At 57.2% G+C, this 12,044-nt stretch overlaps 2 protein-coding genes across 2 annotated transcripts in view; one reads left to right on the forward strand and one right to left on the reverse strand.

Moving 5' to 3' along the window:
* Positions 1-557: 557 nt before the first annotated feature.
* On the forward strand, positions 558-5,339 carry Ubald2 (UBA like domain containing 2). Its single transcript, XM_028889719.2, has 3 exons — positions 558-787; positions 917-979; positions 4,253-5,339. Exons 1-3 carry the CDS (start codon positions 668-670, stop codon positions 4,562-4,564), a joined length of 495 nt encoding a protein of 164 aa, XP_028745552.1. The 5' UTR covers positions 558-667; the 3' UTR covers positions 4,565-5,339.
* Positions 5,340-7,740: 2,401 nt separating this feature from the next.
* Qrich2 (glutamine rich 2) overlaps positions 7,741-12,044 on the reverse strand; it is a 28,042-nt gene continuing 23,738 nt past the window's right edge. Inside the window, exons 16-20 of the mRNA XM_037201059.1 lie at positions 11,539-11,739; positions 11,220-11,355; positions 10,464-10,551; positions 9,582-9,776; positions 7,741-7,976 (exon numbers count right to left, since the gene is read on the reverse strand). Coding sequence (XP_037056954.1) covers positions 7,786-7,976; positions 9,582-9,776; positions 10,464-10,551; positions 11,220-11,355; positions 11,539-11,739 — 811 coding nt within the window. The 3' untranslated portion in view covers positions 7,741-7,785. The remainder of the gene's footprint in view (positions 7,977-9,581; positions 9,777-10,463; positions 10,552-11,219; positions 11,356-11,538; positions 11,740-12,044) is intronic.

Consider the following 12,044-nt stretch of genomic DNA (forward strand, 5'->3'; position numbering starts at 1 on the left):
AATACTCTTGGGAGTCTTGAGAGTCGAGTAGCTGCAAAGGTTCTGTGTGTTTTCTATTTTGATCATTCTGTTTCTCGAGATGACCACATCTTTCAGAGGAAATGAGTCAAAGCCACTCAGTCTTGCTTTTCCAGCTGAGCATGTTCAGTTTCAATGAAGTAATGAATGAACTTGGCCAGCACCACCCCCACGCCCACAACAGCAAACACAGGGGACCTCCACCAATCAGCGCGCACTCGAGGTTTTCGAGTTGGGTTCAAACAGGCCTACGGTAGGCCAATCAGCGCTCCAGGCCCCGCCCCCCGACGTCGGTCGCAGCCAACCACCAACCCGGAGGAGCCAAAACACGGAGGCCGGCCAATGCCAGGGCGCCCCCGCGGCGCCGGCTCCGCCAATGGGCGCGGCCGAGCGAGAAGAGAAACAGAGCGGCCGGGCCCGCCGCAGGATTCGAATCGAACGTCCGTGTGGGAGCCGGCGGCCGGTCGGGCGGCGCGCGGGCCAATCAGCGGCGGCGGCTCGCGGCCCCCGAACGTTGGGCCCGACGGCCCCGCCCCGCGCTGTTGTTTGCGGCGTCGGCGCGGCCGCGCGAGCTGGACCACAACATTCGCCGGGCGGCGGCGGCGGCGGCGGAGCTGCGAGCGCGAGCCCGGGGCGGCCGCCCAGCGCCATGTCGGTGAACACGGACGAGCTGCGGCACCAAGTCATGATCAACCAGTTCGTGCTGGCCGCGGGCTGCGCGGCCGACCAGGCGCAGCAGCTGCTGCAGGCGGCGCACTGGCAGTTCGAGGTGAGCGCGGGGCCCGGGCCGAGCGGGGGTGGGGGGTGGTCGGGGTGTGCGGGGCGCGCGTGGGCCGCGGCGGGGAGGCCGGGGAGGCCAGGCCTCGCTCACGCCGCCGCGTCCCGTGTTTGTCCGCAGACCGCCCTGAGCACGTTCTTCCAAGAAAGCAACATTCCCAACAGCCACCACCACCCGCAGATGGTAAGTGGCCCTCGGGGCCGCGGAGGGGGCGCCCGGTGCGGCAGGTCGCTGTCAGCGCCCCGGTGACAGCCATGTTGCCGGGGAGCGGCGCGCCGCGAATGTAAACAAAGAGCCAAAATGTCTTCCAGGAAAGAGCGCTCCCAGGCCGGCGCTGGCTCGCCCAACTTTGGGACCCGCCTCCAGGCTCCTGGATCTGGGCCTGAGGCCCTGCGCCGGGCGCCGTGCCCTGGGCCTAGGGGCCCTGGTGTTGGGGAGGTGGGGGTGGAGGGGAGGAGAAATGGCCCCCGGTACAAGCAGGGACTTGAGAGTCTGGTGGCCGAGGATGGGGAAGGGACTCGATGATAACCAGACCTCTGGGGAGCCCAGGGGCGGGCGACTGGAGTAGGGATTTGTGGGTTGATGCAGTGCGCGCATATGTGCGCACGCACACACACAAGCACACGCACACATACACACACACACCCCACCTCCAGTGCTGCAGGAAGCAGGGAAAGCATAGATCCACCCTGGCTCCGGAAAGCCCAGCTCTGCTCACAAAGGTGGGATGGCCCTTCCAGAGCTTTGGGGGAACATAACCCTGTATGGAGTTTATATACCCAAAATAAGGTCAAGACTTTATTTTAATCTCCGTATGTTAAGAGACAAACAGTCCAGGAAACAGAAGTGCTTCAAACCTGGATTTGTCCTCTCCTTCCAACTTGGCTCCAGGCTAAAGCCTTTGCCCTTCTGGTCAGTGGGTACTCTGCTTTCTTGAGGCCCAGGCCATCGCTTCTCCACTCGAATCCCTAGTTATCTATTAGCTCTGAACACCTCGGAGGGCCTGATCCCAGTGGAGGGGTGGTAAAACATTATTCCGGAGAAGATTTGCTGTTGGACATTTTTGGCATTAAGTGCCCTCTTGTCCCTGGCTCTCCCCAGGGGACAGACTGCACATGGATCCTCTGCTGTGTCTTGTTCTTTTGGTACTGTTTTCTTCCAGTCAATGATGCTGGGGAAAGGAGAGTTGTCTGCCTTGGTTTAAGCTAGCTCTTAGCATTTGAAGTTAGATGAGAAAATGAATGATGCTGAGGCATCCCTTTTAGGAAGGAGTCATCTCCAAGACCCCTCTCCTGCATCCAGCCATACAGACTTTTAGCTTCCTGGATCTGGGAATACTGTCTCCATCCATATTCAAAATTACCTTCCTGCCACAAGACCACTCAGAAAAGCACAGCCATGCTTAGGAGCCTGGAACAAGGAAGCTACCAGGCCCCAGCTTGAACTGGAGTCCTGTTTGGTTCCTTTCCCCCTCCCCCACCTCTGCAGATTCGTGTGTGTGTGTGTGTGTGTGTGTGTGTGTGTGTGTGTGTGTGTGAGAGAGAGAGAGAGAGAGAGAGAGAGAGAGAGAGAGAGAGAGAGAGATCCCTTTGGAAGCTTCTTTTGGGGAGATGGCTGGTTTTGTAACACAGACATTATAATCAGTGCATCCATCAGGGACACATGCTGTTGGGTGCTTCAACCGCGCAGTAGGAAACACCAGCCCTGTGCTGGAAGTCAGTACTGTTTTTGAGACAAAATAGTTAGAAAACTTAATAAAAACATTGGAACCTAGCATTTAGGAGGTTGAAGCAGGAGGATTGCTGTGAACTCTAGGTCAGCCTGGGCTATCTAGCAAGATCCTGTCTCAGATAAACAAAATCTTTGAAGATCAGTCACCACAAAGTGGCCATAACTGGTAAAGGATTGTCCTGCATCTTGCTGGCCGCAGTTGGAGGAAGCATTATAAATGATAAGGGTCCCCAGTTGTATGAGGGGAAGAGGCAAGGAGGGCAGTTGTGGGGGGGAAGCAAGAAGACCCTGGCCTTGCTAGGGACACAGAATTACTTGAGATTCCAGGAGGGGCTTTAGAAAATGTAGTTCAAAACCCTCCCTGCTTTTTACCAAAGCAGAGAGGCCCAGGGATGTCTGAGCTCACTCAGGCCGGTGGGCACAGGCCTAGTCAACCTTCCAAGCTGCTCTCCAGAGCAGGTTGTCTGTTGAAAAGACCTGGCCTCTGGCTTGGTGGACTGGGGAAGTCAGTCACGATGCTGTGATGCAACAGGGCCTCCACCCGCAACCCCATTCACTGTTTCCTGCTGCGGAGAAGTCATGGGGGTGGGCAGGGAGTCCTGATGGGAGGAGGCAAGTGTCGGGTGGGGCTAGACCTGGCTGAGGCCTTTGGCCTTCCCTGTGGGGCCTTGGAGCAAACAATGGTCCAAGGCCCCTAGGAGCTGATGTGGCACAGCCTCAATGAACAGGATGAGGTGGGGTCCTTGCCTCACTCGGTCTCTGGCTTTGCTTTAACTAGAGTGATCAAATTCTAGCATCCTGTTGTGTGTCTCACTACCCCCATCCCCAGTGCCCTGTGCCTTGGGGAGGAGCCAGTGGTGCTAAAATTAGGAGAAGCTAAAAGGACTCCCTGGCCTCCTGAGAAAGGGAGAAGAGGCTTTGAGGTCAGAATCAGCTCATGTAGGTCTTGGGCTCAGACCCACCTGTTCCCAGTCCATGGGCTGGGCACTGGCACTTGTCCCCTCCCCCCCCCAGGAGTGTGCTGCTGGCATCTGGGGCTGGCATGGCTGACTGCGTGTTTGTGCTGGGAGCCCAGACCCGGGTAGACTTAACCCTGAATGCAGAGTGTAGCTGGGCAGAGGCCTTTAGCACCTGGACCTGCACACCTGGGACCCTGCAGTCTTGTCTGACAGTTTGCGTCTGCTTTGGGTGCATGTTCTGTCGTGACTTAACCCTTGGGTCTCAGTTTGCTCATTTGTAATGCACAAAGAAGAATTGAGCTAACCAGATCTACTTGTAGGAAATATGAGTGGAGGGGGCCAGAGTCCAAGACCTGTTGGCCGAACATGGAGAATGAATGGGAACCCCAAGAAAGTGCAGCTGTTAAGGGCAGGAGACCCTCCACCTGGCCTGCTCCATGGTGCCTAACACCCTGGGGGCATCTGAGGGTGGACTGTGGAGGAAGCCAGCTGGCTCCCCTAGCTAGGAAAGGAGCTGGGCAGTGGTGTCCTGGGCTGCTCCTTGTCCTTTCGAGTCGACACCTTAGCTTTGAGTTGGAATTAACCATTGACATCTCATGCCCCTTGGTGCTGTTTCCAAGACCTGAGCAACACCCTTGGATTTTGCTCTCCCTTGTTCTTCCTTGGCTCTGGGGGAGACAGGTGGTCTGTTGAAGTTGCCTGTGGGCTAGAGGCACTGGACCCTGCAGGTAGCCCTCACCCACACCTTTTTTTTTTCTCCCCACAGATGTGTACTCCCAGCAATACCCCTGCCACACCACCTAACTTCCCTGATGCGCTAGCCATGTTCTCCAAGCTTCGAGCCTCTGAGGGCCTGCAGAACAGCAACAGCCCCATGACAGCTGTGGCTTGCTCCCCTCCTGCAAACTTCAGCCCCTTCTGGGCTGCATCCCCACCCAGCCACCAGACGCCCTGGATCCCACCCTCTTCCCCCAACTCCTTCCATCGTCTCCACTGCCCACAGCCCACGTGGCCCCCTGGAGCGTCCCAGGGGGGCGGCCAGCAGAAAGCCGTGACAGCAATGGATGGCCAGAGATGAGACTGGATGGCACTGGGCTGGAGCAGGGGGCAGTCCAGGGTTGTGGGGGACACAGAGGAGGGCTGGGGAGGGGGGGACACAAGAGGGCGGGGGATTTCTTGAAGATCGCACTGGAAGATTTTATAAGAATTTTTGTGGGGTGGGTGGGACAGTAACCATCCTGAGCCACTTGGGTTCTTCAGGAGTTGCTCTTTGGGAAAGGTTTTTTCCTCTTTTTAATATATAACTATAATATATATGAATATAAATTTAATGTATGTAAGAGTGGGGCTGGCACACTGCGGTGCTGGGGTCAGAAGGGAAGGGCCTCATATCCTCTGCCCATTTGGGGGAGAGCAAAGGGGTGCTCATAGATGAAGTGAGCTTGCAGCCAGGTGACCTGCTGCCTTCTTTAGAAGCCACATCGGCCATTAGGAAGCCCCGCCCCCACCTCCAAGGGAGCTCCCAGAAGGGTCCTGTTGGAATCCTGGACTTTCCTACCCATCACTGGTAGATGGAGTTTTCATTTCTGCTGGTGGTGGCCTCTCGGTGGCCCTAGAACTCGTCACCCTGTCCCCAGCTGGGTGTGCAAAGCCCACAGGACTGGAGTTGGCTGACCTCTGAGTGCATGCTTGGCTGTCCCGACCCTTACTGTCCTGGCTGTCCCACAGGTTCCCCAGTGTCCAGCGTCAGAGGATGACGGCTCAGGAGAGCCTGCCTTTGGATTCCTAAATTAAAATCACATTTCACCAGGGTGCAATTTTAATTTAAAAACTTAAAGACTTTTCTAACTTCCCTGGTTTGTGGCGCTTTTATTTGCTTTGGTGGGAAGGGTCAGTGGGTGGCAGCAGCATGGTCCTTTGTCCTTTGGCTCTTGTGTTTCCTTGTGGGGATACATGGTTTGAGGTGTTGGGGGGTACAGGCAGGGGCAGTACCCTCCCTCTTTCCCCAGCCTAGAAGCCATTTGGGCCATGGGCTGTGTGGTTTCCCAATGGCTGTTGGCTTCAGACCTACCTCGATGCCTACCCTGCTGAGCAGATTTCTTGGGGCCTGTGGAACATGCAGCTATGACCCAAATGTGTCAACCAAGGCTGACCCAGTGCCACAGAGACTGGATTCCTGAAGGGGCTGGGCTGGTGGCGGCTCCATACCTCTTCTCATCCTCCAGCAGGGTGTTAGGTGAGGTGGAGCCTGCCGGCCTGGGTGTCAGAGTGGGTGACCTGTCGCACAGCAGGGCTTGCTCCTGGAGCCCTTCCTGACCCTGCTCTGGGGGATCTAAAGGCTTCCTGCCGCTCACTTCCAGGGGTCAAGGGCTAGGATGCAGAGCTGAGGCGGGAGGATAGGGCCTAAAGTGAAGTGAAATTTCAAGGCCCCCCGCAGAGCAGCGCCCCACCCTCCTGCTGCGGCCATCTTTAGACCCCCACACACACACCCCCTGGTGGAGCAGGGCAATGGGCCGAGCTTCTCTGTCGCATGTGACACATGCTGGACTTGGAGGCTTGGGTTTAGCCTTTCAGTTTTGTTTCCTGGTTGGAACCCCCTGGGCCTCCTCCCAGACCTGCCCCTGCCCACCTGTGCTTTCCCAGGCCGGAAGGGGAAATCCCTGACTGGCAGGCGTGTGGGCGGCCAGGCAGGGGCTGCTGGGACATGGGCCAGGGTCCATTCAGATGGGCCAATGTCGGGAAAGGGTGGGGCAGCCATACCCAGGTATGGAATGGTGGGGGCTGACCCTTCTAGTTTAGGGAACGTGTCCCTCGGTGGCTGTAGGGCAAGGCCTGGGCAAGGTTGTGCCTCCCTCTGAGGCTTGTGAAGTTGCCTTCCAGACCAGGGAAACTGAGCCGACCTGGCATTGCACTGCCAGAGAGGGACCAGTGAGAGAAACCGGAGCCCTGGGGGTGGGGCTGGCCCTGGCTCTGCCTCTTGCTGCAGAGGGAAGCTCACCCATGTTGGGGTGCCCACAAGGACTCATTGGCCAAGCCACTCCCCCTAAGCGTGATCGCATAAAGATTGAGAGGGGAGGGGAACACTGGGTTCCCAGGGCACACTGCACCTCATGACACCCCTACCAAGCCCGTCAGTACCAGCAGTGAGAAACCCGTTTCTTGGCCGTTTCCTACCACGCTTTTCCTGTGTGACTTTTCTCACCACCCCCCCCAACCCTTCGCACACCTCAAAGTGAACATCTTGCCCCAGATGCTTTCCCGAGTGATGGAAACTGCTGTGGGGGTGCCCCATCTTCTACTCCGCACACCTCATGCTGGGGTAGAAATAGAAAACTGCTTTATTTTGAGTCAGGTTTTTGCCATGTAGCCCAGGCTAACCCTGAGCTCTGGGTCCTCTCTTAAGAGTACTGGGATTACAGGGGTGCACTACCACACTCCGCCAGAAACTGTCTTGACGATTCAGGGTTTCTTGGATTCAAGTTGGGTCAGTCTTTTTTTTTTTTTTTTTTTTTTTGTGAACCCCTGGAATCTGTCTGGAGGCCCAGCTCAAGATTGAGCGGGGTGGCAGTGGTGCTGGGAGGCTCCGACCTGCCCAGACCCTGAGCCTGAAGGAGCAGTGACCACAGGTGGAGGTGAGCACACCGGGCTGAGTGGCCATCGGGAGCAGTTTGAGTCCTGCCCCCCCCCCGCCCCCCGCGCTCGCTATCCAGGCAGCCATGCACTCAGCCCCTCAACCAGGGCTGGCTTTCAAGCTACCATCTGCAGCAACTCATCCAAGAAGACTGCAGAACATGGCTGGTGGAAACCTGCCCACCAGTATGGGTTTGTTCTTCTGGAAGCTGTGTGCGGAGCCAGGCGCTACCCTGAGCCAGCAGCCAGGGAGCAGGTGGTAGCTACACCTCACCTCTAAGTAGAACTGGGGTCCAGACACCGTGGGTCCCGGCCTACTCAGAATCCCTGGGCCGGTCCTACAGACTAGAACATAGTTAGCGTTGTCAGACGTGTAACGTGGACAGGCCCAGCCTGTCCCCAGGCTCCCGGAACCAGGTCTGGAGTCGTGTCCCAGCATCCTCCCTCCCTGAGCTCCCGCGTCCTCAGAGCAGCTCAGCGGGGCTTGAGTCCTAGCTCCCCAACCGTAAACCGGACCTGTTTCAGATGTGGGGGAGACCTAAAAGCCCAGGACCGCTTGGCCAAGAGCAGGCGCCCACCTTCTGCTCACTCCGCCTTCTTGAAGCAGGACAGCAGAGACCTCTCTCGGTATCCAAACGCCTTATTTAAAACTTTTATTTATAGCTCTGTCTAGTGAGCAGTGGTGGACCTCGGTCCCCGGGTAGGCTCCTCCATCCCCTGCCCAGGATGCCCACCCATGTGCATGTTCAGCCCATCTGGGCTGCCCCGCAGACTTGCCATCTCTGTGGGGGTGGATGTGTGGGCCACATTCGGCTGGGTGAGGCGCCCCTCAGAGGAAAGAGGTCTGTCTTTCTTTCGCCCTGAAGAAATTGCAAGACAGGAGGGGTTCAGCTTGCTCTGCCTGGTCCCCCATGCCCACCAGGGTCCACTCTGGCTTGCCTAAGGCTTGAGCAAGTGGTAAACCGCTTTAGCCAGGCTGCTGGGCTGGGCCTCACCAGCATTCCTGGCTGTTCCTGAGCAAATGCTTTAAGGCCCTTCCATGATCCTCGTATAGGAGGGAGCATTTGGTAATAACCCCCCTTTGCGGGATCCCAGAAAGAACCTGCCTCTTTGATGACACCTCCTGTTCTCTTAGAGGCTGTGTGGGCAACACTCACACAGGACCAGGAATTTTCCCAACTTCCATATGGTAAGTATTTCTAAGTAGAAAGTGGCATGCCTGAGATAAAGAAGCCAAGGACCCAGGAGCAAGTCACCGAAACATGCTGTTGTGGCCCATTCCCATTGGTCACCAGTGCTGGCCCTTGAATCCCAGCTTGGCCACTTCCTGTTCCACCTCTCAGTGCTCCATTTCCCCAGTTGTTCCGGGGGCCAGTGTTGGTTTCTACCTTTTAGTGTAGGGGTGTGAATTAAAACTGGTTCATAGACCACCTAAACAGCCTGGCCAGCGAGAAGCCCTTAGTGATGGTGGTACGGCACCATGGCCCCCATGCCTGCCTTACTGTTACCCCTCCCATCTCTGCCCATCTCTGCTGCAGGCTCTTATGAATGTAGGGATGAAAGTATGTTACAGAGCTCAGAGGTCTTTTGTTTGTTTGTTTGTTTTTTCAAGACAGAGTTTCTCTGTGTAGTTTTGGTGCCTGTCCTGGAGCTCCCTCTGTAGACCAGGCCTGGCTGGCCTTGAACTCACAGAGATCCTCCTGGCTCTGTCTTCCCTAGTGCTGGGATTAAAGCGTGCACCACCACCGCCTGGGCAGAGTTCAGAGATCTTAACTGGGGTTCAGGGGTTGTGTATGAGTGTCGAGATCCTTGGGTCTCCTGCAAGCATTCACAAAACACTGTGTGTGCGGACTGCTAGCAAGCCTCCCTGCCTCTTAGGGCTGCTGATGCTGCACACATACACACCCATGTCAGGTGAGGGGAGAGATTGACTGACTTAGTCCCCTGGTAGTGTGGGGCCTAGCCTCACATTCTAGCAAGGACCACAGGCCTTCTGTGGTAGAACCCAGAGGCCCCTAGCCCCTTGACCTTCTATCTGGTCTAGCTTTTCAGGGGAGACCAGGAACTCTAGGGGCTTTTTAGAGGCTACCTACAGGCTAGGGTCAGAGTGGCGGGGGTGTGGGGGTGGTGGTGGAATGGGGGGGTAGGTGGAAGGGAGTGGTCATATCCTGGGACCACAGCCTGGCTCTTAGTGCATTTGTGTGTTTGAGCAGGGAACACCTTGGGCCTGGAGCCAGAGGGCTTTGTGCACCTCTGTCCCTGTGTCCTCCTGTGTGGGGTAGGACAACAACAGTGTTCACCTCAGAGATACCAAACATTCCGCAACTGGGTTTTCACAATTCTCCCTCCCATCTCATCCCTTAGCTCCCTGGCCCTTGCTGTCTCCAGCCTGGGCTGGAAGAGAGGGCTGTCCGGAAGGAAGGAAAGGCTTGGGGATAGCGTTCAGGCTGCCAGAAGGAAGCTACCTGAATTGCTGTCAGCCGTCTGAGCACTCTGAGGTCGAGAGGGTGGCAGGCCGCTGTGGCCCAGGGATGGCTGTCTGCTGTGCATGTGGGGCCGGGCATGCTGGGCCTGCTGGAGTTGCTGGAGCTGCTGCAGCTGCTGGAACTGTTGTAACTGCTGCAGCTGCTGCAGCTGCTTCGACTTGTGCTTTGCCATTCCTGGGGCCGAGAAGGGAGGGAGGGCCAGCACCCAGGGGTCAGTGCCACGTGAGCTGTGGGAGCCCGTGTCCGTGAGGAGCCAGCCGGGGTGGGATCCTTGACAGGCTCAACTTGTGGCGGCTACACCCCTTAGAAACTCTTGGTTCATCACACATCTGTCTGCCTGTCCGTCTGTTCATCCATGCACCCACCCACCCAGGTTCTCTGAGGACTTGTATACATCAGCCTTGTGTAGGAACTGAGTGAGTTCTGGCCCAGGCTGGGGGTTCTGGAAGGAGATGACGGGGAAGGCCCAAGGCATGATGGGAAAGGATCAGCCATATGCTTCTGGTATGAACTGGAAGCGGGCCTTCGGGAGCCTTGGTGTTGGAATAAGAGCCCTTTGCTGAGTTTTGAAAAGTCAGTTAGGGCTTAGCCGCCCTGATCCAGGGAACTGAGGTGGAGGCAGGAGAGCTCCGCTGTGGTGGGTGAGGGGGAGGGCCAGCAAGAAAGGACAGAGCCTCTGCGGAGCGATTGGCTGGGTCTGGCTGCTGCTCTCCACCAGAAAGCAGCCACCTGGCTTCGGTGAGGAGAAAGAAAAGTGCTCAGGGCCCAGGGGCCCGAGACATGCCTGTACCCAGAGAGACAAATGTCCTTTGGAACCCAAGCAAGAACCCCGAAGGAGCTCAAGGCGTTCTGGACGCTCACCATCTTTCCCCAGGATGCCTGGCAACCTTGTATCCATTCGTCCCTTGTAGATGTGTCCATCAAGGCCCAAGATGTCGACCTCATCGTGCTATAGAGGGATACACGTGTCCATTATCATTGCAACATCCTGAGTTTCCTCCCGGGAGGCTTAGGGTGCAGAGGCCGTCAACCAGCAGTGCTCAGAACCCTCCCTGGGAACTGAGGCCTGGGCCACATGCCTGGGATCCTGGCTCTGGGGAGACTGAGGCAGCAGGCTTCCCACCGACCTCAAGGCCAGGCTGGGAGATAAAGCTAGTACCAGCCCAGCCAGGACTATAAAAAGCAAGGCCCCTGCGTGGGAGTCTGGGCTGAGTGCAAGATGAGGTAGGGTCGAGTGGTGTGCGGAGGCCGGTGGTGGAAGGCAATAGTGTAGTGTCTGGGAGAGATGGGTGGGAGGATGGCAGTCCACTCCGCAGAGCTTGGGGCTTGACCTGGGCAAGAACTGTACATCCTAGCTACTTTGGGAGGCTGAGGCAGAAGGATCCTGAGTTCAAGGCGTGCCTGAGGACTTGGTAAGACCGTGTCTCAAAAATAAAAGGTGTGTAACAGAGGTCGGGGAGAGAGCTCCCTGGTAAAGGGCTTGCCTAGCGATCTCTAGGACGGCAAGGAAGGGAAGGAGGGTAGAGGGGGGTCAAGGAAGAGGGTCTAGTGATGGGCTTCGGGTGTTCTTCCAGAAGGGGCATGGCGGGGCTAGCCTCCCCATGGCTCCCATCAGACCTTCATGGCAATCTGGATCTCCTCCAGCGGGGACAGGTGCTGCGGGCGGTTTCGGCGGTAAGGGTAGGTGAGGGTGTGGCTGCCGCCACAGCGGCGGGGCACAGTTGAGTAGGTGTAGTCTGCCGTGTCTACTCCCCTGGGATGCAGACACAGGGAGTCACCAGGAGCGTCACGTGGGACAGGCAGGTGAGTCTGAGGCCGTGCGCACCACACACCACGCATGTGCACCGCTCTCTCTCACACACACACACACCCCTTCCCTCCGCCCCCACGCTTGGTCATCAGGGACCCGTGTGTCCCTGGACTCTTGTCCTCCTACCGTTTGTAGCACGGGTGGCTGAGGCACTGGGCATGCAGCAGCTCTCGGATCATCTGGCTGCTGGCCTTCACCGAGCCTCCGAAGTGGATCTGCACCTTCTCGATGTCCATCAGCATCTTGGAGTGCATGCTGCGCAGGCGCCCCACGCTCCTCTCCATCTGCGACAGATCGCCTCGGGCGAAGCTGCCGCCCAGCTTCAGGCTGTGAGATGAGGGCAGAGGGGAGGAGGTTGACCGGGGGGCCAGACCGAGCTCTGGAGGAGGCACTTTTCTCCTGGACCTTGTGTTCACACTTCCTTTGGCCCCAGAACCCTGTTCTGTAGGACCCTGTGTGTACCGAGCTAGAGGCCCATGCCACGGGCCCTTGACTGAGGGCTGAGAGACCTGTGAAGGACCAGCCTTGCTGGGGAAGCTTTTCCTTAGACTCAAAAGCCCTCTTCCCCCGACAAAACAAATACTTAAAATGTAACAAAAAATGTAAACACAAAACAAAAAAGAAATCTAGTG

This window comes from Peromyscus leucopus, chromosome 8b, assembly GCF_004664715.2.
Source record: "Peromyscus leucopus breed LL Stock chromosome 8b, UCI_PerLeu_2.1, whole genome shotgun sequence".
NCBI lineage: Eukaryota > Metazoa > Chordata > Mammalia > Rodentia > Cricetidae > Peromyscus > Peromyscus leucopus.

What these genes read in the sequence shown, in the direction of transcription:
- Ubald2 (XM_028889719.2), top strand. Translation starts at nt 668, where the DNA reads ATGTCGGTGAACACGGACGAGCTGCGGCACCAAGTCATGATCAACCAG. An exon ending in CGGCGCACTGGCAGTTCGAG is followed by an intron (nt 788 to 916) that starts GTGAGCGCGGGG and finishes GTTTGTCCGCAG; the next exon opens with ACCGCCCTGAGCACGTTCTT. An exon ending in GCCACCACCACCCGCAGATG is followed by an intron (nt 980 to 4,252) that starts GTAAGTGGCCCT and finishes TTCTCCCCACAG; the next exon opens with ATGTGTACTCCCAGCAATAC.